General features: G+C 45.5%; 1 protein-coding gene across 1 annotated transcript in view; it reads left to right on the top strand.

Moving 5' to 3' along the window:
- The window catches only part of TMEM44 (transmembrane protein 44), a 171731-nt gene that overhangs the window by 83268 nt on the left and 67819 nt on the right, over positions 1–20644 (top strand). The window contains exons 6-7 of the mRNA XM_063916426.1: positions 2592–2762; positions 2863–3018. Coding sequence (XP_063772496.1) covers positions 2592–2762; positions 2863–3018 — 327 coding nt within the window. The remainder of the gene's footprint in view (positions 1–2591; positions 2763–2862; positions 3019–20644) is intronic.

The raw sequence follows: 20644 nt of genomic DNA, 5'->3' as shown, positions 1-20644 counted from the left end.
TAACTGTATGGTTTCAGCGAAAGATTGCTGATTTACAGGATGTACGTACTTTCTTTCAGGGAGCTGTACATATTCAACCTCCATTTGTTCCTCCTGCAGCTCCCTGGGATTTGAATTTAGTTCTTAAATTCCTCCAGGGTCCTCCGTTTGAACCGCTTAAATGAGCAGATCTTAAATGGTTAACGTTTAAAGTACTTTTTCTACTGGCAATGGCGTCAGACAGAAGAGTGTCAAATTTAGGAGCGTTAACGTGTAAGTCTCCTTTCCTAAGTTTTTTTCCAGACAGAGCAGTTCTCAGAACGAGATCTGGTTATCTTCCAAAGGTGGTTTCAAAGTTTCACCTGAATGAAGAGATTGTAGTCCCAGCTTTTCAGGTATCGGGACTATCTGCGGGAGAAGCGTCGCTGGACGTTGTCTGAGCTTTAAGAATCTACATAGATCGTACTAGTGCCATCAGGAAAACGGATTCTCTCTTCATCCTCTACGGATTTCATAGAAGAGGATGGCCTGCTAGTAAACAGACGCTGGTGAGATGGCTCCGAAAGTTAATATCAGTGGGCGGGATTATATGGGGAAGCCCCGATGCATCCTGGGAGGCCATAAAGCTCGTGACCGTGTTGGTGCCATTTCCGCTGTCTCTCAACCATATCCCAATGTTATCCTGTGGATACCTGTTGACATAAGAGAAATCACGTTACCATAACGTCTATTTCCTGGCGTGCGCAAAAGAACACTCCCCCCCCCCCCCCCCCCCCCTCATGGTGCCCCCCCAAATCATTTTGTTCTGGTTCTGCTCCTGCCTGTACATGTATTGGGGATGCAAAATTGAGCTCAACTCTAAATGAGAGCTTATGAGTCTAAATATTAGTTTACTGAACAAGGAATTCACCCAGGGTAACTATGTTTCTGTGAAAGGTTAATCATTTCTTAAAGAGTAACTGTTTGTAACCTTCAGCAGCAGTTATTTGTAGACCATTAACATTTCATCACCATATCCATTAGTCCGTTATAGAATATCTAACATTTAGCTTTTTCTGACCTACCTTTAATATCCTGTTTTAGGTAATTGCCACAATATAAAAAAAAGAGTGCTAGGGGAACTCTCCAAACATTAGTAATCAGAATAATTGTAATACATTTTGCAATTTAACATTAAGTAAAAGTGAGGTTCTTTGCATAATTTTGGACAAAAGTATCCAGGGGACCTCATCAGGTATGTCCCTAACATTCTAAAGGTTCAAGTCCAGGGCGTCAGACACCCCAGGCCAGCCCAACAAAACCGCCTCAAAAACCACACTAGTGAGAGATAGCAACTAAAGTGTTAGAGGGTGTTGGAAAAGTAAAAAGCAGCTGCTAGGAGTGTTACATAGATGATAGATAATAAAGGTGTTAAAAGTGTTACATTGATAAAAACAAACCAACAAATATGGTACTGTTAAGTGCTGAATTGAGTGTTACTTTGTGATGCCCTGAAGCGACCCGACCACACCAACCCAGAGTGCACCACACCCAAAAACTCATCCCCCATTACTGACGGGTTCACTACGATATGCCGGCGGTCGGGCTCCCGGCGACCAGCATACCGGCGCCGGAAGCCCGACCGCCGGCTTACCGACAGTGTGGCGAGCGCAAATGAGCCCCTTTGCGGGCACGGCACACTATTTTATTCTCCCTCCAGGGGGGTCGTGGACCCCCACGCCGGCGCCGAAAGCCCGACCGCCGGCTTACCGACAGTGTGGCGAGCGCAAATGAGCCCCTTTGCGGGCTCGCTGCGCTCGCCACGCTACGGGCACGGTGGCGCGCTACGCGCGCCACACTATTTTATTCTCCCTCCAGGGGGGTCGTGGACCCTCACGAGGGAGAATAAGTGTCGGTATGCCGGCTGTCGGGATCCCGGCGCCGGTATACTGTGCGCCGGGATCCCGTCAGTCGGCATACTGAAGACCACCCATTACTGACATACTATATAAATGTATTCATGTCTTACCAATAGTGCCTTGTTCAATATGCAGTCTGCAGATGCAAAGATTCTTAATTAAAAACCCTGGGGCAGGTGGGAAGGGTCCCAATCCAGGCTGGAGTCTCCACCTTCAAATGCACTTACATATACACAATATAGAATATATATGGGGGTAGGGGGCCTGGACTAATATACTAATACCCCCCCCCACACTTCCCCCTCGATATATTCTAATTGCCATAATATGCAAAGCATCACTGCTCTAATCTAAATGAGGGAATATACTGCTCATCCCCCTTGAAGGTTTGTTGCATTTCTGAAGGTGTATCCAATGAAAAAGAAGATATATTGTGCATTAGACTATAAGGGCTGTATCTTGTGAGTGGTCTGAACAATAGCACTTTAATGCTAGAAAAGCAGTAGTGATTGTTCAATAAAGTGAAGGAAAGACTAGTTAATTTCATACAACATCTTCAGGGTTTACTTGCTCCTGTATTTCTAGCTGGATCAAGCACTAGTGTTCTATGCGATCATGTAACATCACTATCAAGGCATTCATGTATGAATTTCCAAGGATGTTAAGTATCTCTTATCATGCTAATCAGTCAAACACAATCTTCTTTATCTGCAGTGCAAAGGAATGGTGTTCTCAGTAATTCAGGTGTGGGCAATCCTGTTCTCTGCTATGGGCAGTATAATGTATGCGGCTGCCATCATGTCACATGACCGCCGGCCGGAGTACTTTGTGAAAGCAATCCCCTGGTTCCTTATCTCCATGGGTACTGCTGCGCTGGATCTTTCTGTATCCTTAAAGATCCTTAGCACAAAGAGTTTTCTAAATAAACTCCTAAAGTCTTTTCTAAACACCTTCTGATTCTTTCCTTGACATCATAATGCTGCAGTTGCTGTTTCTGTCCTGTATGATGAAAAATAAGCAGTTACAGCAGCTGGGGCTGGTCATGGATGTAATGTTACATTCAGAGAGCTGTGAGCTGCTGGCAGAAGAGGAAGAGACGAAAGCATCAAAGGATAGTCCCAAACCTACAGAGAAAGGAGAGGTGGGTTGTGAATGGATAAGTACTCATTGCTGTGAAAAGTTAGCGTGCCTTATCGGTCTGCACTGTTTGCTGATGCTGTACTCTTCAAACTGAATTTGGGGCAAATGGTATAGTTTGAGCAATGCAGGCATCGGCAATATACTGGCGAGTCTGCCCTATGCTTTAAAGGGAATCGTTATGGCATCCCATCCGCCAGAATGCCGGGAGCGGGGCGAGTGAATTGAGGCTCCTTGTGGGATCACTGCGCTCGCCACACTGCGGGCATGGGTGTCGTGGACACCCACAGAGAGAGAATCACCTACGTCGCCGGTATTCCGGCGCTGGCATTGTACCCATGTCGGGATTCCGGCGTCTGTATTGCAATCTCCGGGATCCCAACAGGCAGTATGTTAAACGCATAGCGTTTTAAGAGCCTGGTTTCTCCGTTTAAATTATTGCTGTTTAAAACACTGGTCAGACTCCTTGCAGGCTTTTTCATTTCCCCCTTAGTGATTCTTGAATTTTATTTTCCTCATTGTGCTTTTATCATGTGGCATCCATGCTGCTTTGTGTTCAAAAATGAGTGCGTTCAAGAGTAAGTGGTGACACGGATGACTAATCCCCCCTCCCCTCCCCTCCCCCCACTTTATGATACATGGTTACAGTCAGCTGAATTAAGTCTTCTGGGGCCTCTGGACAGGTATGATATAGAAGACAGACATTATAAAGGTCAACCAGGTCTAAAGGTCAACACACAAAAAAAGTCACTTTTTTAATGTTATTTTGTGTTTTCAAACATATTTCATCCAAATTTCTGAAAAGCGGACCCTCGTGGGCTCGCTTTGCTCGCCGTGCTTCGAGCTCGGTGTCTCACTTCACTCACCACAAGGTTACTAAAGGTAATAGTTTGTGATGTGTAAATGCAGCAAAAGTTGTAAAAACATGAAAAAAAACCTCTAAGAAAACACGTCGACCTTATGTGTTGCCATTTTGACCCTATTGCGTCAACCTATTGACTGTCAACCTTGTAACTGTCTATCAACCACCTGCCCTCTGAACAATAGTGTCCCCTTATGGTCTTAAATAGAGTGCATATTAACCAAGAGAAATAAAAAGTATTCCTGTAATGGGAACTCGCAGACTGATACAATATGATGATCATTTAAATCTGTCACATTAACCCAGATACATCATTAAAACCTAACATTTCTTACATTTCTTACAAATAAGTCGGCTGAATATTAAAATGACAATGTGCAAAATATTTAACCAAGTGTAAGTGAATTCAAATCCTGTAGCCACCATAAATGTCTTTATTCAGTACTATAATGTGACAGCTGACACCCTCTGTTGAATATTAATGTCAGTTAGGTGTTCTCAGTAGGTGCATGAATGGAGCAGATTCAATACAGGTTGCGTCTCCCATATACAAAATGCTTGGGACCAGAAGTATTTGGGATATTTTTTTTTTTGTGTCTTGCATATTATAGTGAGATACAGCATCTAGGGGATGGGGACCCAAGTCTAAAAACAGAATGCATTTATTTGTCATCTAAACCTTATAGAATTGCCAAGTACGTGGATTACAAAAAAGAAGACGAGAGATGCTACACTGGATTTTGGTGAGTATAATTTTATTTTCAGGTACCCCATGGATTCATCTTTGAGACGTGGACAGAGTTGGCGTGTGAACATAGGTAAGTATGTGTGTGTCGGCATGTATGTAATAAAGTTTTACTTTCACGGTGTGCGTGTACTGTTTTTATTAGGGTATTTTTTTTGCAGTAGAACTACAGGTACCAGCGGGCCCGTTTTCCCCCCACATGCTGGTACTTGTGGTTCTCCAAGTACCAGCTTGCGGGGAGGCTTGCTGGGACTTGTAGTTCTACTGCAAAAAACAATATTCTTTTATTTGACACAAGGCTATCGGCCCCCCATCCGCAGTCCTTGGATGGGGGGACAGCCTCGGGCTTCACCCCTGGCCCTTGGGTGGCTGGAGGGGGGACCCCTTGATTTAAGGGGTCCCCACTCCTCCAGGGTACCCCGGCCAGGGGTGACTAATTGGGGATTTAATGCCACGGCCGCAGGGACCGATATAAAAGTGTTTCCCCCGGCTGTGGCATTATCTCTCCAGCTAGTGGAGCCCGGTGCTGGTGTTAAAAATACGGGGGACCCCTACGTCTTTTGTCCCCCGTATTTTTTGCATCAGGACCGGAAGCAGAGCCCGGTGCTGGTTCTAAAAATACGGGGGATCCCCTGTCAATTTTTCCCCCGTATTTTTACAACCAAGACCGGCTCAAAGAGCCCCAGGCTGGTTATGCTTAGGAGGGGGGACCCCACGCATTTTTTTTCAGGGTTTTTTAACCATTTTTGTGCCGTCCAAAAAGTCGAATCCAGGACGCACACTATCCGTCAATTGGTCCATTTTTCGACAGCGGGACTGTCGAATCCGTTTTTTATTGAATATGTCGAATTCGGGTCCCGGCGGGAGGGTAAGTGACTGTCGAATTTAAAAACGGTCGAATTCCAGCCGGAATTCGACCACAATTGCATATACCCCATAGCCTGAAGGTAATTTTATAAGAGAGATTTAATCATTTTGTGCATGAAACAAAGTTTGTGTACATTGAATCATCATAAAACAAAGGTGTCACTCCATCAGTCGCGCACACACAAAAAAAAAAATCAGTATTTCAGAATATTCTGTATTTTGAAATTCTGTATATGGGAGGCTCAACCAGTATTCATAAACTACTGTAGCCTCCTGTTCATGGAAATATTACATATTGGTACTAGTTTGTTTTAGGTTGGACTCAAAAGAAATAAATGTTCACTGTTTAATTTAAGGTCATCAAACCAACTCCAAATACAAAATCAGCTAGTAGTGAGAAAATCTTTTACTAATCCATTAGTTCTCTCACAGACAGTGGTATATCTATATGTAAATGAGTTGTATGTATATGCAATGTCACATTGGCAAATTATCAGGTATTAGTACTGCCTAATAATATGAATCCACTATGGTTAGAAGTGTGTGTGTAAGACTTCCGGTGGGCGGGCCGAACGGATCGGCTGCTTTTAGAGAGCTCTCCGTGCACCTTGCCAGTATAGCCCTTATCATCGGCTATATCTGGCCCGGGGGCCCCAATTACACGACCACGGGGCGCGGAGATAATAGGGAGCAAAGAGGTGCTCTCCCCGGCTCGCTCCCCCTCCTCCTTTGAGCCCACCGAAAGAGGCACACGTGAAGTGCCCGGCACAGCGGCGGCCATCTTGGGACTCGCGACCATCCGAGTCCGGCCTGCCTGACGCACAGCCAGCAAGTGCCCCAGAGAGACGGACGAGGGACGCCCCCACTCACCACCCATCGTGGCAATCACCGCTCGAACTCCGGTCTCCCGCAACGCACCGCGGACCCCGGCGGAGGCCTGAGATCTCCCTCCTGGGCACAGCGGCGGCCATCTTAGAACTCGCGAACAACCGAGTCCGACCTGCCCGACACCCAACACAGTCGGCAAGTGCCTCGGGGAGACGGACGGGGGACGTCCCCAATCACCACCCCTCGCGGTAATCGCCGCTCGAGCTCCGGTCTCCCACACTGCGCCGCGGACCTCGGACGAGGCCCGCGATTCCCCTCCTGGGAATACTCCAGACCAGCCCCACAACCCACCAGCATCATTCCTGGAATAGCTGAAGGAGACTTCACAGCCGACCAGCACTGCAGTCACAGGAGGGTCTAACTGACGGCATTTTCCTCCATATTCATGCGAGCCCGCAGCACCTTGGTTACCTGAGACCTACTATACCACACCCCCGGCAACTCCTGGCAAACGACAGGTGAGCGGTGCGGTCACACTTCCCCCCAACCCGATACTACAAGGCAGTGAACCGCCATCACACGCTGTGGGTCCCACAGGTACCGCGCTGGTCGCTGCCTGTAACCCACGACAACGACAGGCGAGCCTTGTGTTTTGAGCCCAAACAAGTCTGACAAAATCAACCTACAAATAGGGCCTTGCTGACCCCTTCCAGGTATCCTGAGATTTCCCTGACCGTCCTATACCAGCAGCAAAGTTTAAGTCGCGTTCACACAGCATCACAACCTTTAAACCACACTACACCTAACCTGAAGACAAACTTATCATCATGGACAAATACGTGGCTAAAACACTCCGGGCAAATAAAAATTCTCAAAATAAAAACAAGCCGGCACCCAAAGAACAAAGCCCACTTCAACAGCGGTCACCCTCCTCACCGGGCGAAAGAGATGCAGACGACTCATCATCGACTGACCTCAGGGCCAGCCCGTCCGCAGTACAGAGGGCCAGGGAGATAACGGAAATCATTTCACCCTTGTTTGACGCGAAACTGGCACCCCTATTAGAGGCCATCAACTCAGCTGCGGCCCAAATATCACAGCACACTCAACGATTAACAGAGGCTGAGGATCGCATCTCCACATTGGAAGACGACCAACATGCGACCCAATCTCAATTAAAAGCTCACGACAGCACACTAGCAGCCATGAACGATAAAATCGAAGATTTGGAAAATCGCAATCGTCGAAACAATCTACGACTCGTTGGGCTTCCGGAGACGGTCAGACAAAAAGATTTGATGGACTTAGTCACCCGCTGGTTACCCTCAACTTTAGACCTACCTTCCTCGCCGACCTCATACCTAGTAGAACGAGTTCACCGCATCGGCCCCGAAAGACAACCCTCCCAATCTGCTCATTCACGCCCCAGACCGGTAATTTTCAAACTGCTAAACTACCTGGACAAGGTGAAAATTATGGAACTGTACCGCAAGAGTTCCGGTCTCTGTTATAAGGGCTCCAAGATCCTCCTCTTCCAGGATTTCTCCTTCCAAGTCTCCTCACAACGAAGGGAATTCTCCCCAGTATGCAAGGAACTATTCACTCGGAACATTAGATTCGCACTCTTATACCCCGCAAAATTAAGAATCTTCCACGCAGGAAAACCAAATTATTTTGATTCCCCTGAAACAGCACGAAACTTTCTCAAATCACTTGACACCCATGGATCAAACTCCTGTATGGATGATGCGGACTGAGTGCCCTAGAATAGCAAGTATCCTTTTGTTATAAATAATCTTCAATATTTTTCTAATGGCTAACTCACTACTAACTTTAGACAGTCGATTAGCCTGGTTACAGATAACTCTGTTGTTTTCACATATGATGTTGGGACAGGGGAGGGGGGAATGTGGTTGCCCATCCTCTCTGTCTATGCCTACCTTTTTCCCTTTGTCTAATCTTTTCACAGTTTCAGTTAAACACAAATGGTTCCTAGAACCATCCTCTTGGGTTCAGATATTTAAAAAATGTTTTGACCGATGGCTTATACTGTTTTTGTTGTCACAGTTTATATGTATGACAGTGCATCATGGTTACCTAAATACTACCCTGCACGCTGCCATATCACACTCCTTTGGGTCTACCCCCGCTCGCTGGGACGGGGGGTTGGGCCTTTGCTTGTGGCTTCTCTCTCCAAGTTCCATCAGACTGGGTATTGGATAATGATAGACCCACGAGCAGCTGAAACATCTATAGATGGCACAAAGTCATCGCTCAAATTAGTCTCATGGAACGTGGAGGGCTTGAACACACCGATTAAGAGGAAGAAAATTCTAAACCACCTTAAAAAATTTCACCCAGATGTGGTGTTTCTACAGGAAACACACTGGCGTATTTCAGACCCAAATACATTGAGAGATGCTTGGGTGGGTGATTTTAGAAGCGCCTCATATAGCACAAAGACACGAGGGGTCTTAATACTCTTTCGTAAATCATTGCACTATAAAATAAGGGAAGAGTGGATAGACCCAGGAGGACGATTCTTATTATTGAAGATGGATATTGAGGGTGAACGATTTACCTTAGCATGCATCTATGCACCCACAGGATCAAACGCACCTTTCTTCTCAAGCATATTTGTTAACCTACAGGGTTGGATCGAGGGCTCATTGATTTTGGGAGGTGATCTTAATGTAGTCCTAGACCCTCAGTTAGATGTATCAGGAAGTCCTAAACAATCAGGCTCCAATAGGTCAATACCACCCACACTCTCCTTGATGCTAGACTCCCTACAACTTCTCGATCCCTGGAGATTCATACACCCAGATGACAGGGAATACTCCTTCTTCTCCCACCCGCACAAAACATTCTCTAGACTGGACTATTGGCTGGTGTCGGCCTCTTTAATTCACAGAGTAGAAGATTCCACCATAGCCAGTATCCTACTATCTGATCACGCTCCTATCTCATTAACAATCACGTTGACCACACCTCGCACAATCTCTTATAATTGGCGCTTCCCAGAATATTTAGCCACCTCAGAAGACTTTAAGCTCTATCTGTCTCAGTCCTTCTTAAACTATACACAAGACAATGCAACACACACAAACGATATGAACCTTTTTTGGCAAGCTTCCAAGCCTGTTCTCAGAGGCCAAATAATATCTTATGTAGCCACAAAGAAAAAACGCCTTAAGGAAAGGATGTCCACAGCCTCTCAACAGGTGACCACCACATATTCAAGGTTATTGGCCGACCCCACTGAAAATAATAGACTACAATACAAGGACGCTAAATTAGTTCACGACACTTTATGCACAGAACAGGCCAAGCTATTCCTCTCTTTTCAAACTAACAAATACTTTCGCTGGAGCAATAGGCCAGGAAAATTATTAGCTAACATGGTAAGAACCCGAGACACTCCCAAGCATATCTCCTTGATTCGAGACAGTCACACTAAACCTTCACTGACTCAAGAAGCAGTTAGTAACACATTCCTGAAATTCTTTGAAAATTTATACACAGCACCCTATGACCAACCTGAGATGGGAGAGAACTTCTTACTACAAGCTGACCTTCCTACTCTTAGTGACACTGATAAAATGAGTCTCACCACCCCCGTCACAGAAGAAGAACTAGAACTAACCATAAAATCCCTTCCCAATGGGAAATCTCCAGGCCCAGACGGTCTGTCAGCAGCCTACTATAAAACACTCCTTCCACACATCAAAAAACACTTAAGGGCCCTCTATAACTCAATTCTGACTGGAGGTCCGGCTCCGCTCGACTTCAACACAGCCAGAATTATTGTTTTACCTAAACCAAACAAAGATCATACTTTGGTCTCATCCTATAGACCCATCTCGCTACTGAACCAAGACTTCAAAATTTTTACAAAAATCCTTGCCTCCCGCCTCCAATTGATACTGCCCACACTTCTACACCCTGCACAGACAGGATTTCTACGTAATAAGCACTCTGTGATCAATGTTCGATCTTTACTAGCGGCCATGATCAAATCCCACGAATCACGGGAGATGGGAAATATAATCCTCAGCTGCGACGCAGACAAGGCCTTCGACAGGGTATCTTGGGTCCATATTAATAGGATATTTAAACACCAGAACTTTGATCCAGCCTTTACACATGTTTTTCAAACACTATACTAAAACCCCCAAGCATTCTTAACAATCAACGCCCATAACTCTAAACGTTTTATACTACAACGTGGGACCAGACAAGGTTGTCCTTTATCCCCTCTCTTATTTAACCTAGCTATGGACCCCCTCCTCAGACACTTCTTAAAGGAAAAAAAATGGAGAGGTATTAAACTAGCCAATCAGGAACTTAAATTTTCAGCATTTGCAGATGACATACTACTTTACGTTAGCAATGCTCATGAGGCCATGCCACATTTGCTTAATATACTTAATTCCTTTGAAACAGTATCAGGATTCAAAATTAATTACTCAAAGACAGAAGCATTAGCCTTCTTTCCTGCAGCTAAATTGGGGTGGGGTGACACCTTTCCATTCCAATGGGCAAAGAATAACCGTCTCGCCTATCTGGGCATCATAATCCCAGATCATCCTTCCAAATTATACTCCCTCAATATTCTCCCACTCCGCGCCAGAACTCACGCAGATTTCATCAGATGGGCTCACCTTCCGCTGACATACACAGGCAGAGGTCACTTGTATAAGATGATCAGCTTCCCACGCCTCTTATACGTGTTACAAATGCTTCCGATGATCCCAAATAAAGGCACATTTACACAACTAGACAAAGCACTGACTAAATTTATCTGGGCGGGTAAATGCCCACGTTTCTCCCTATTTAAATTGCGACAACCAAGGTCACTCGGGGGTTTAAACCTACCATGCCTTCGAGCATACGCATTGGCAGCAAATTACAGGATTGCCCTGGACTGGATTGGTGGACAAAACAAATACACCAATGCACAACTAGAACAATCCTTCAGTCCCACCTGGAACTTGACATCCCTACTACACACCTCCCCGAATAACATGCCCAACCACATAAAAGACAATGTGCTCATCTCTTCTACTTGTGCTGCATGGCAAAAGATCCGCTCTCAATTAAAACTCTCAAACCAGACGTCACTCTTCACACCCCTCTGGGGCAATCCTGATTTTAAACCACATGTCACCTCTCCGATATTCCGTAATTGGCACGAAGGGGGACTAAAATATGCACATCACTTCTTAGACACCCAAAATTTAACACTACTCACACACTCGCAGATCATAGAACGTTTCCCGAACCTATCCATACCATTGTTCGCCTTCCTTCAAGCAAGCAGCTTTGTAAGAAAATTATTATCCAGTCTATCCTCCCAAGACATTTCCAACGCCTTAGATAGATCGGCTCGACTTAATCCAAAAGATCATTTCTCAATAGCATTCATACACACACACTCTCGCCCATTACTAAATATAGATTCTGGCACAGTGGGCTTACTGAAATGGACAAGGGACTTCCCGGACCTGACACTAAGAAATATTTTAGACGCCAACAGCTACCTAGATAAGACACTGGGCTCAGTCACATACACAGAGATGCACCAGAAAATATTACACAGAGCATATGTCACCCCCAGGTTGAGGTTTCTTATAGGAGCTGCCCCTACATCACGCTGTTACAAATGCACCGCTTTAGAAGCGGGTATAGTCCATTGCCTCTGGTCATGCCCTAAAGTACAGGTCTTATGGCAGGCACTCCAATCATATATAACCACAGAGCTGAAAATACAATTTACCATAAATAAGACCTGGGCGTTTTGGGGCATTTACCCACCTTCTTCACACAACACGCTAACCAAAGGTAATCGCATCCTATTAATCAAACTGGCCGCTGCAACAAAGAAAACAATCCTCTCTCAATGGATCGCCACTGATCCAATCCCCATCACACTGTTACATCCCAGAATCTCCCATCTCTTCCACCTGGATTGGACCAACACCTCACTACAGAAAGACAAACTAACAGAAAAATACTTCCAAACTTGGCTACCGTATGTTATAACCTTATCTCCACTGGTAAGGGCCGCTTTACGACAATGTTTTCAAGATACCAGATGGTACCTACTAGAGACGCTTAACTCTACTGCTCCTTTCTGACTCTGATCTTCATCTATATACCTGTCTTCACATAACTTCCATAGAATATGATATGACTTTATAATATCACGTTCATCTTTGCATAATTGATTGTTCTAAATACATATCTAAGGATGTTAAAATATGGCGAAACACCATAATTTATATGTATTGTCGAGCTGTTTTGCACTGGATACATTTGTGATCTGTTATCTGTTACTATATTCTGTAACCATCTGTCAATAAAAAAATTTATTAAAAAAAAAAAAAAAAAAAAAAAAGAAGTGTGTGTGTGTGTAAGTATTTATACTGTGTGTGTATATTTCCCCTGTGGATCCGTGATATGGTCCCATGTAAAGCGTGTCAAGCAGCGGCACTCCACAGTCGATTTGAGATAAAAGAAGTTTTCTTTATTACGGTCTGTAATAAAGAAAAACTTCTTTTATCTCAAATCGACTGGGGAGTGCCGCTGCTTGACACGAGATAGATAGATAGATATATATATCTCTATATCTCTATATCTATATAGTGAATAATGCCTCGGCACTCAATACCTGTAGTCAGTATGCCCGGGTGCCCTCCAATGACCCGAAGGTCTATGCAGTAGATACGGTACGGCGGCACTCACTCAGGACTTCCATAAAGAATAAAATTACACAGACAAGCTGTTGCTGTTAACGTTTCAGTTGTATTAACTTTCTTCAGAACAAGTGATACAATGCAAAAAGACATACCTTTATACCCTCACCCAAAGCATGTGCACTTTGTTTCTGGCCACGGGGTCGGGTCGGGGATGGATGACGTCACTGCTTCACTCATGACGCCTGTGAACGCTCACCCCGCCGGGCTCCCGGTTGCCAAAGAAACACATAAACAAAAGCCAGGATTGTGTTTATCCTGTATAGAAGAACTCCGCCCTCAGCATGACAATGACCTATTGTAGTAATAATTATATAATTAGCCAAGTAAATCGGGGGAATCATATTATATAAGTAACAAAATACCATTGATGTTACAGATACACAGAAAACATGGAAACAATTGGTTCTGTACAGACTAATAAAAACAAGACGGAATAATACATTTACACACAGCAATTAAGGCTGAATAGTTCATTTAACCCTTTTGGTGCTATTGTATTTAATCTATTGATCCACCTGGCCTCTCTCTATTGATCCAGGCGTCATGAGTGAAGCAGTGACGTCATCCATCCCCGACCCGACCCCGTGGCCAGAAACAAAGTGCACATGCTTTGGGTGAGGGTATAAAGGTATGTCTTTTTGCATTGTATCACTTGTTCTGAAGAAAGTTAATACAACTGAAACGTTAACAGCAACAGCTTGTCTGTGTAGTTTTATTCGTTATGGAAGTCCTGAGTGAGTGCCGCCGTACCGTATCTACTATATATATATATATATATATATATATATATAATGTGTGTTGAGTATCCCTTATCCAAAATCCCACATTTTTGGTTCCCCTACTGAGATAATGACACATATATATATATATCTATGTAATATATCTATATATAGACATAATATATACTATATATGTAATTATCTCAGTAGGGGACCTAAAAATGTGGGATTTTGGATAATGGGGACCTAAAAATGTGGAATTTTGGATAATGGATACTCAATAAATATATATATATATATATATATATATATATATATATATATATATATATATTTTAGTGATAAGGAGCTATTATCTTTCAAGCAGAGGTTCTGAAACGCAGTGCTCGAGGCTCCCCTACAGTCCAGGATTTAGGTATATCCGTGTCTCGGCACAGATGGTTAAATCAAATTCATTGAGGTGCTATCCTGTGGCCAAGCATGGATAAATGTAAAACCTGGACCGTCGGGGTGCCTTTGAGAATCTCTGCTTTTAAAGGATAGATCGTGGGGCATAATATATAGACATGAACACTGGTATTGAGCATGTGAAACCTTTAATATGTGTAACAATGACCACACACAGTTGATATGTGAGATCACCTGCTACTTTTTGTGACTAAACCATTGATATACCATAGTGGATTCATATTAGGCACTGCTAATACCTAATAATTTTCCAACGTGGCATATATACAAGCAACTCCTTTACATATAGATATGGATTAGTAAAAGATTTTCGCACTACTATCTGATTGAATTAGGACCTTAGTTGAATCACTGGTGTAATGCGTACCCTGTTTAGATATTAGCACACTGATTAGATATGTGATCATATAGACTAGGATAACGGTGTCCTATACTCTAAAGGTGCATACACACGATGAGATTCGGGCTAACCCCCGATTCTCACTATGCGACAGGGGCTAGGTCGGCATCGCAAGCACATAATGACTATGCTTGTGATACTGACAATGTGCAATTTTGGCTAAGTGACAATTTTGACTATCTAATCTACGAGATATACTGTGCAGGTAAGTAAATTTTGACTATCTAGACTTGCGATGCCGACCGCGCATCGGCATCGCAAGGTAACTTTCACCTTGCGATCTGCACTAACTTTTCTTGCGATTTTGACTATATAGTCAAAATTGTAAGAAAATATCTCACCGTGTGTACACACCATAACAGATGTGGACTACACACTGAGGTTATTTAATAAATTACTAGGTGATTCATCGTGGCCTACGGGCGCTGTTCACACCATCGTAAGGGGCTGCACCCCTTTTTCTCTATCGTCCTAGTGGATGCTGGGGTTCCTGAAAGGACCATGGGGAATAGCGGCTCCGCAGGAGACAGGGCACAAAAAGTAAAGCTTTAGGATCAGGTGGTGTGCACTGGCTCCTCCCCCTATGACCCTCCTCCAAGCCTCAGTTAGGTTTTTGTGCCCGGCCGAGAAGGGTGCAATCTAGGTGGCTCTCCTAAAGAGCTGCTTAGAAAAGTTTTAGCTTAGGTTTTTTATTTTACAGTGAGTCCTGCTGGCAACAGGATCACTGCATCGAGGGACTTAGGGGAGAAGAAGTGAACTCACCTGCGTGCAGGATGGATTGGCTTCTTTGGCTACTGGACATTAGCTCCAGAGGGACGATCACAGGTACAGCCTGGATGGTCACCGGAGCCTCGCCGCCGGCCCCCTTGCAGATGCTGAAAAGAGAAGAAGGTCCAGAATCGGCGGCAGAAGACTCCTCAGTCTTCTTAAGGTAGCGCACAGCACTGCAGCTGTGCGCCATTGCTCTCAGCACACTTCACACGGCAGTCACTGAGGGTGCAGGGCGCTGGGGGGGGGCGCCCTGGGCAGCAATGAAAATCCTTTTTTTGGCAAAAATACCTCACATATAGCCTCCGGGGCTATATGGAGATATTTAACCCCTGCCAGAATCCATTTTTAAGCGGGAGACGAGCCCGCCGAAAAGGGGGCGGGGCCTATCTCCTCAGCACACAGCGCCATTTCCTCACACAGTTCCGCTGGTCAGGAAGGCTCCCAGGCTCTCCCCTGCACTGCACTACAGAAACAGGGTTAAATCAAGAGAGGGGGGGCAAAATTTGGCGAAATTGTGATTTTATAAAAGCAGCTATAAGGGAGCACTTATTATAAGGCTATCCCTGTAAAATATAGCGTTTTGGTGTGTGCTGGCAAACTCTCCCTCTGTCTCCCCAAGGGGCTAGTGGGGTCCTGTCCTCTATCAGAGCATTCCCTGTGTGTGTGTGCTATATGTCGGTACGTGTGTGTCGACATGTATGAGGACGATGTTGGTGAGGAGGCGGAGCAAATTGCCTGTAATGGTGATGTCACTCTCTAGGGAGTCGACACCGGAATGGATGGCTTATTTATGGAATTACGTGATAATGTCAACACGCTGCAAGGTCGGTTGGCGACATGAGACGGCTGGCAAACAAATTAGTACCTGTCCAGGCGTCTCAAACACCGTCAGGGGCGTTAAAACGTCCTTTTACCTCAGTCGGTCGACAGACACGGACACTGATTTCAGTGTCGACGGTGAAGAAACAAACGTATTTCCCTTTAGGGCCACACGTTACTTGTTAAGGGCAATGAAGGAGGTGTTACATATTTCTGATACTACAAGTACCACAAAAGAGGGTATTATGTGGGATGTGAAAAAACTACCTGTAGTTTTTCCTGAATCAGATAAATTAAATGAAGTGTGTGATGATGCGTGGGTTCCCCCCGATAGAAAATTATTGGCGGTATACCCTTTCCCGCCAGAAGTTAGGGCACGGTGGGAAACACCCCTTAGGGTGGATAAGGCGCTCACACGCTTATCAAAACAAGTGGCGGTACCGTCTATAGATAGGGCCGTCCTCAAGGAGCCAGCTGACAGGAGGCTGGAAAATATCATAAAAAGTATATACACACATACTGGTGTTATACTGCGACCAGCGATCGCCTCAGCCTGGATGTGCAGAGCTGGGGTGGCTTGGTCGGATTCCCTGACTAAAAATATTGATACCCTTGACAGGGACAGTATTTTATTGACTATAGAGCATTTAAAGGATGCATTTCTATATATACGAGATGCACAGAGGGATATTTGCACTCTGGCATCAAGAGTAAGTGCGATGTCCATATCTGCCAGAAGATGTTTATGGACACGACAGTGGTCAGGTGATGCAGATTCCAAACGGCACAAAGGTGTATTGCCGTATAAAGGAAGAGGAGTTATTTGGGGTCGGTCCATCGGACCTGGTGGCCACGGCAACTGCTGGAAAATCCACCGTTTTTACCCTAAGTCACATCTCTGCAGAAAAAGACACCGTCTTTTCAGCCTCAGTCCTTTCGTCCCTATAAGAGTCATATCTGCCCAGGGATAGAGGAAAGGGAAGAAGACTGCAGCAGGCAGCCCATTCCCAGGAACAGAAGCCTTCCACCGCTTCTGCCAAGCTCTCAGCATGACGCTGGGACCGTACAGGACAGATTGGAATGTCGAGACGTTTCCCCCTCGCAGGCTCCTGAAGTCTGCTTTACCAAGGTCTCCCTCCGACAAGGAGGCAGTATGGGAAACAATTCACAAGCTGTATTCCCAGCAGGTGATAATCAAATTACCCCTCCTACAACAAGGAAAGGGGTATTATTCCTCACTATATTGTGGTACTGAAGCCAGAAGGCTAGGTGAGACCTATTCTAAATCTAAAAAAATTTGAACACTTACAAAGGTTCAAATCAAGATGGAGTCACTCAGAGCAGTGATAACGAACCAGGAAGAAGGGGACTATATAGTGTCCCGGGACATCAGGGATGCTTACCTCCATGTCCCAAATTTGCCTTTCTCACTAAGGGTACTTCAGGTTCGTGGTACAGAACTGTCACTATCAGTTTCAGACGCTGCCGTTTGGATTGTCCACGGCACCCCGGGTCTTTACCAAGGTAATGGCCGAAATGATGATTCTTCTTCGAAGAAAAGGCGTCTTAATTATCCCTTACTTGGACGATCTCCTGATAAGGGCAAAGTCCAGGGAACAGTTGGAGGTCAGAGTAGCACTATCTCGGATACTGCTACAACAGCACGGGTGGATTCTAAATATTCCAAAATCGCAGCTGATCCCGACGACACGTCTGCTGTGCCTAGGGATGATTCTGGACACAGTCCAGAAAAAGGTGTTTCTCCCGGAAGAGAAAGCCAGGGAGTTATCCGAGCTAGTCAGGAACCTCCTAAAACCAGGAAAAGTGTCAGTGCATCATTGCACAAGGGTCCTGGTAAAAATGGTGGCTTCCTACGAAGCAATTCCATTCGGCAGATTTCACGCAAGAACTTTTCAGTGGGATCTGCTGGACAAATGGTCCGGATCGCATCTTCAGATGCATCAGCGGATAACCCTATATCCAAGGACAAGGGTGTCTCTCCTGTGGTGGTTACAGAGTGCTCATCTTCTAGAGGGCCGCAGATTCGGCATTCAGGATTGGATGCTGGTGACCACGGAGGCCAGCCCGAGAGGCTGGGGAGCAGTCACACAAGGAAAAAATTTCCAGGGAGTGTGATCAAGTCTGGAGACTTTTCTCCACATAAATATACTGGAGCTAAGGGTAATTTTATAATGCTCTAAGCTTAGCAAGACCTCTGCTTCAAGGTCAGCCGGTATTGATCCAGTGGGAAAAACATCACGGCAGTCGCCCACGTAAACAGACAGGGCGGCACAAGAAGCAGGAGGGCAATGGCAAAAACTGCAAGGACTTTTCGCTGGGCGGAAAATCATGTGATAGCACTGTCAGCAGTGTTTCATTCCGGGAATGGAAACTGGGAAGCAGACTTCCTCAGCAGGCACGACCTCCACCCGGGAGAGTGGAAACTTCATCGGGAAGTTTTTCCACATAATTGTGAACCGTTGGGAAATACCAAAGGTGGACATGATGGCGTCCCGTCTGAACAAAAAACGGGACAGGTATTGCGCCAGGTCAAGAGACCCTCAGGCAATAGCTGTGGACGTTCTGGTAACACCGTGGGTGTACCAGTCGGTGTATGTGTTCCCTCCTCTGCTTCTCATACCTAAGGTACTGAGAATTATAAGACGTAGAGGAGTAAGAACTATACTCATGGCTCCGGATTGGCCAAGAAGGACTTGGTACCCGGAACTTCAAGAGATGCTCACAGAGGACTTATGGCCTCTGCCGCTAAGAAGGGACTTGCTTCAGCAAGTACCATGTCTGTTCCAAGACTTACCGCAGCTGCGTTTGACGGCATGGCGGTGGAACGCCGGATCCTAAGGGAAAAAGGCATTCCGGAAGAGGTCATTCCTACCCTGGTCAAAGCCAGGAAGGAGGTGACCGCACAACATTATCACCACATGTGGCGAAAATATGTTGCGTGGTGTGAGGCCAGGAAGGCCCCACGAAGAAATTTCAACTCGGTCGATTCCTGCATTTCCTGCAAACAGGAGTGTCTATGGGCCTCAAATTGGGGTCCATTAAGGTTCAAATTTCGGCCCTGTCGATTTTCTTCCAGAAAGAATTGGCTTCAGTTCCTGAAGTCCAGAAGTTTGTCAAGGGAGTATTGCATATACAACCCCCTTTTGTGCCTCCAGTGGCACTGTGGGATCTCAACGTAGTTCTGGGATTCCTCAAATCACATTGGTTTAAAACCAGTCAAATCTGTGGATTTGAAGCATCTCACATGAAAAGTGACCATGCTCTTGGCCCTGGCCTGGGCCAGGCGAGTGTCAAATTGGTGGTTTTTTTCTCAAAAAAGCCCATATCTGTTTGTCCATTCGGACAGGGCAGAGCTGCGGACTCGTCCCCAGTTCTCTCCCTAAGGTGGTGTCAGTGTTTCACCTGAACCAGCTTATTGTGGTGCCTTGCGCCTACTAGGGACTTGGAGGACTCCAAGTTGCTAGATGTTGTCAGGGCCCTGAAAATATAGGTTCCAGGACGGCTGGAGTCAGGAATACTGACTTGCTGTTATCCTGTATGCACCCAACAAACTGGGTGCTCTTGCTTCTAAGCAGACTATTGCTAGTTGGATGTGTAATACAATTCAGCTTGCACATTCTGTGGCAGGCCTGCCACAGCCAAAATATGTAAATGCCCATTCCACAAGGAAGGTGGGCTCATCTTGGGCGGCTGCCCGAGGGGTCTCGGCTTTACAACTTTGCCGAGCGGCTACTTAGTCAGGGGCAAACACGTTTGTAAAATCCTACAAATTTGATACCCTGGCTAAGGAGGACCTGGAGTTCTCTCATTCGGTGCTGCAGAGTCATCCGCACTCTCCCGCCCGTTTGGGAGCTTTGGTATAATCCCCATGGTCCTTTCAGGAACCCCAGCATCCACTAGGACGATAGAGAAAATAAGAAATTACTTACCGATAATTCTATTTCTCGGAGTCCGTAGTGGATGCTGGGCGCCCATCCCAAGTGCGGATTATCTGCAATACTTGTACATAGTTACAAAAATCGGGTTATTATTGTTGTGAGCCATCTTTTCAGAGGCTCCGCTGTTATCATACTGTTAACTGGGTTCAGATCACAGGTTGTACAGTGTGATTGGTGTGGCTGGTATGAGTCTTACCCGGGATTCAAAATCCTTCCTTATTGTGTACGCTCGTCCGGGCACAGTATCCTAACTGAGGCTTGGAGGAGGGTCATAGGGGGAGGAGCCAGTGCACACCACCTGATCCTAAAGCTTTACTTTTTGTGCCCTGTCTCCTGCGGAGCCGCTATTCCCCATGGTCCTTTCAGGAACCCCAGCATCCACTACGGACTCCGAGAAATAGAATTATCGGTAAGTAAATTCTTATTATTTA

Source organism: Pseudophryne corroboree, chromosome 4, assembly GCF_028390025.1.
Source record: "Pseudophryne corroboree isolate aPseCor3 chromosome 4, aPseCor3.hap2, whole genome shotgun sequence".
In the NCBI taxonomy this organism is placed as follows: domain Eukaryota; kingdom Metazoa; phylum Chordata; class Amphibia; order Anura; family Myobatrachidae; genus Pseudophryne; species Pseudophryne corroboree.
Note: the sequence above shows the minus strand (reverse complement) of the source record. Positions and strands in the feature narration are given on the sequence as shown.